The sequence below is a fragment of the Asparagus officinalis genome, chromosome 1, assembly GCF_001876935.1.
Source record: "Asparagus officinalis chromosome 1, Aspof.V1, whole genome shotgun sequence".
In the NCBI taxonomy this organism is placed as follows: Eukaryota; Viridiplantae; Streptophyta; class Magnoliopsida; order Asparagales; family Asparagaceae; genus Asparagus; species Asparagus officinalis.
Genome location: NC_033794.1, coordinates 86,443,864 through 86,448,259, shown reverse-complemented (window position 1 = coordinate 86,448,259; position 4,396 = coordinate 86,443,864). Strand labels below are relative to the sequence as shown.

Below are 4,396 nucleotides of genomic sequence, written 5' to 3'. Positions count from 1 at the left end.
TGCTTCGTCGCTTCCCTTCCATCTTTCTACAACTTTGGTCCCATAAGATATCTTTGAAGTAAAGCCTTTCGAATAAGTGCTTTCTTATATTTTAATGTCTTAACAAAAATAAGACACCTATCTGAGCTAGCAAACCTCCAGATAGTCCCACAGTCAATCTATAAATAAACCTTTTGAAAATGCGTCTTCTAAGACTTTTTTGTTGTAATTGTTCAGATGCTTATGGTTTATATATTTAATTGAAATTCATTTTCTATTTCCAGATTGGAAATTGGTCCAGATGTTTGACAGATTTGTTTGGTATGGAGACTGAAGATTGTATGGGGGACGAAAAAGCTCCCAATGGAGACGACCTAATAGGCGGAGGGGATGCTGGGTCAAAATCATTCTCCCTTCTTAATGAACTTAGCGACCTTTTGATGCTCCCTAAAGATATGCTGATTGAAAGGTCTATCAGAAAAGAGGTTAGCATCAAGCAGCTTCCCGAGAATTCAAATTATCTTATTCTTTCTATCTGAGATATTCTGTTTATGTAGGTCTGTCCTTCAATTGGTCTATCCTTGATAACAAGGATACTCTGCAACTTCACACCTGATGAGTTTTGCCCGGATCCTGTCCCAGGCATTGTTCTTGAGGAACTGAGTGCTGAGGTATGATTTTTGTGTGCTCAACTATGTTCTCAGATTCATATGAGTGTCTGCTAGGCATTAAAGGGCTTCATTCATCCTTATGTAGTTTTCATGGGCATTGAATGTTATACTCAGGATGTAAAATTTACACAAAATTTCAGAAAAATCCCTTAAATTGGGACGATTGTCAGATAACCCCCCTTAACTTTCAAAATATCAGAAAACAGCCCTTAGCTTGGCGGTTAACAGAAAACTCCCTTCGAAATTTTATTGGAAAACTCCCCTAACAGCGTTAACCACGCTTTTCACATGGGTGGGTAAAATTACGAATGGGGATATTTTGGCCAATGAAAATTGTGGTTCATGCTTTTGGTGGGGTTTTCTGAAAAAAATCTTAACGGGGGGGTTTTCTAATAACACCTGAACTTAAGGGCGGTCTGCTGATATTTTGAAAGTTATCAGGGTTTATTCGATAATGGTCCAAATCTTAAGGGGTTTTTACTGAAATTTAGCCTAAATTTTATATAGGATGTAAATTTTATTTTTTCTTTTACTTATCATTCTCCTTAGTCTACATACTTCCGTAATAAGTAAAATTATAACCACTTAATCTACATTGCTTATGTCCAAATTCATGATTGTAGAAACATCCTCATAGAGGTCGACGTCAACCAGTGAGGAACTCTTTGCATTTTGTAGCCTAATTGACTATATCATTCATTAAATAGCTTTATAATAGTACATGTGCTATAATTTGATTATCAGCTGCCTCATCAGCATCATTCCTTCAAAAAGATCACTATCTTTTTTCACCGAAGTAGTTCAGTTATGAAAAATGGCTCACGAGTGGAGAAAACTGCGCAAGAACGAGTTCACCAAGTTTTCATGATCTGTGCTGTAGTTTAAAGATCAGCAGATTCAACACTAGTGGTGTCATACCTTATTCATTTTGAGACCACTTCTATTTCATTGTGCAAGGTCTCTACCATGAAATCTTGATGCCTAGTCGGTAGATAGGTAGACAAACCATTCTTAGTAATGTCCTTTAACCATGCGCAACCAAGGACCTTCCTCTCAGGTTCTCCTAGAAACAGTATAGGCAAAGACGCCCATGAATTACTGGTTAAATGTATCAATCATATCTGAAGCGCAAATGAAAACTTAGTACGCCCAGATAATATTTTATAAAATATACTAAAAAAGAATCGAAAGTTGAGGATTTGCAGGATTCGCAAGAATGTGAAAATCTTCACATGTTTCACCCATTACATTGAAGGTTTTTGTTTCCTATGCGGCAGATTGCAGAATACAATATATGCATTAGTTTTGAGTTCCCTTTTAAACAGAGATCTGATGGTGTTAAAAAAAAATAAAAAAAAAGAAGAAAAAACTATTTTGTTTATTTGATGAGCGTTGATGTTTCAACAGAGCTTGCTTGAGCGTCATCCATCAGAAGACAATGATCTGATCAACAGCTTCCCATGCTTGGCTTCTCCTCTGATATACTCACCCCCATCTGCAGCTAATGTAACAGAGAAGGTAGCGGATACAAGTGGAAAAGCTAATCTTGATAGAAGCGCATCAATTATCCAGAGGAAAGGGTATACAAGTGATGAGGATTTGGATGATTTAGATTCCCCCCTCACATCCATCATCAACAAGAGTATCCTTGTTGAAGAAAGAACTGATAAGGAGAGCAAACACGCAAACATAAGATACAAACTCCTTCGTGAAGTGTGGTCTGAGTGAATGTGACAGTAATAGGTTGTTCTTCTTTTTCCCCTTTTCCTTGTGAATTTTCATCTTATTTGTTTTGTATAAAGAATACAAAATGTTGGATGATGCCCTTATTTTGTATTCTAAGGTAAACAGTTTTGATGTTTTGACTACAGAAAATTCTCTAGTTCTTTAGTCTATTTGATACATGAAGAAGTTACATGCCTTTCTAGAGCTAGCACGTACACGCATTAATGCACTGGGGTTTGGCTAGAAATAAATCATAATTGGCTTTCAAGTGGGTATTAAACTAAGAATAAGTTCATGCACCACGTTACAAATAACCTTGAAGAGTTCACGGTATGTTTGCAGCGTGGAAGCAGTCTCTTCTTTCCCTTCTTCCAAGTTATTTATGGGTAACCAGGATAGAGGGCAATGTTCGGGAACTTGGCTTATAATTAGGGGTGGCAATTTATGACCCGACCCATCAACCCGACCCGACCCGACCCATTTATATTGGGTATGGGTCAAGTTATGTGGGTCGGGTCATAAATGGGTCAACCCGAATTTACCCATTTATTAGGTGGGTTGACCCGATTGACCCGTCTAACCCTTCGTCTAACCCGAATTTACCCAAGTGAACCGCTGGCAGACCCGATAATCCTTCGTCTCTCATTCTTCATAAACGCGATGCTGAGAGAAAAAAAAGGAGAGAAGCCCTAGATTTTCCATCACTAAGCTCAAGCGGCGGAGAGCGGCGGCGATTGGAGAGAGGTGACGACGAGTGACGGTGAACAAGTGGAGTCGATCGAAGAGCGACGACGAGCAACAAACGGAGAGAATAGTTACCTCGTTTCTCATCGGCGATCTCAGTCGACGCTCTGCGATCTCCGTCAAAATTGTCGTCGGCGACGGTCTGCGATCTCCGTCATCATCGTCGTCGGTGGCGGAGAAGAGCTTGCCGAGGAGAGAGACGAGGAAGACGGCGAGCGTCGAGCCCGCTGTAATTTTTTTTAACCCTCTCCTTCTCTTATTCTCCATTTTCCCCTTTTCTACTTTTCTAATTTTTCTTTTAGCCCACAATTCTCTAGTCGGCGAGCGTCGGCGATCGCATTGACCCATTTATTAAACGGGTCGGGTCGGGTCACACTTATACGGGTCGGGTCAAATTTTATATGGGTCGGGTCGGGTCGGGTCGACCCGTTTGCCACGGCCTAGATGATCACTCCTAGACTCTCATACCAATATGTGCAACCTATACGTGTCTGAAATAATAATATAACCTATATGTGTTAGAATTAATTATTAGTCTGTACTTAAAAGTGTTTGGAGCTTTGAATTTGATGTTTGTTAATAAAAAGCCGGGGTCGCTAACTTGTTTAATAAATGGGCCAGGTCAGCTAACTCGGATATTTGAAGGATTAAGTTGGGTCAAAGTTAAATGGATCGATCGGGTCAGACCCGACCTGGCCCATTGCGAACCTACCCGCCGGTCTTGTATAGATATTGCAAATTCTAAAGAGGTTATTGGTTGAGACAAATTGGGGCCAAGTGGGAAAATTATTCTAATGGAACAATTTTATCCCTTTAGGCCCCGTTTGGCAAATGGTTAATAAAGATGAATTAAAGAGAAGGATTAATGTACTTAGCCCATTTGATAATCCAAAGGACTAAATTATTAACCCGTTAAATAAGTTTTATTTTAGCCCTTATGATCAGTTTTAGTGTTTGGGAATAACAATGATTTTGACTATTTTCTTTATAATTAGAAGGGTTAACTCTTATTCCATCTAAATATGAGTATTAGTAAACCCCTCATTTCTTTATAATTAGAAGGGTTAACTCTTATTCCATCTAAATATGAGTATTAGTAAACCCCTCATTTTGAAGGGTTAACTCATTTTAACCCCTCTAGAGGGGTTAACTTAACCCTTCTATATTTTTTATGCTTGGCAAATTATGGAGGGTTAACTTACTTTAATCCTTATAGGCCCTGTTTGGCAAATGGTTAATGAAGAGGGGTTAAAGAGAATGATTAATGTACTTAGCCC

At 39.0% G+C, this 4,396-nt stretch overlaps 1 protein-coding gene across 3 annotated transcripts in view; it reads left to right on the top strand.

Moving 5' to 3' along the window:
• LOC109827163 overlaps positions 1–2,552 on the top strand; it is an 8,976-nt gene extending 6,424 nt beyond the window's left edge. For all 3 annotated transcript variants that reach the window (XM_020394131.1, XM_020394138.1, XM_020394132.1), the window contains exons 6-8: positions 264–464; positions 537–650; positions 2,058–2,552. In XM_020394131.1, the coding sequence (XP_020249720.1) occupies positions 264–464; positions 537–650; positions 2,058–2,378 (636 nt within the window). In that variant the 3' untranslated portion in view covers positions 2,379–2,552. The remainder of the gene's footprint in view (positions 1–263; positions 465–536; positions 651–2,057) is intronic.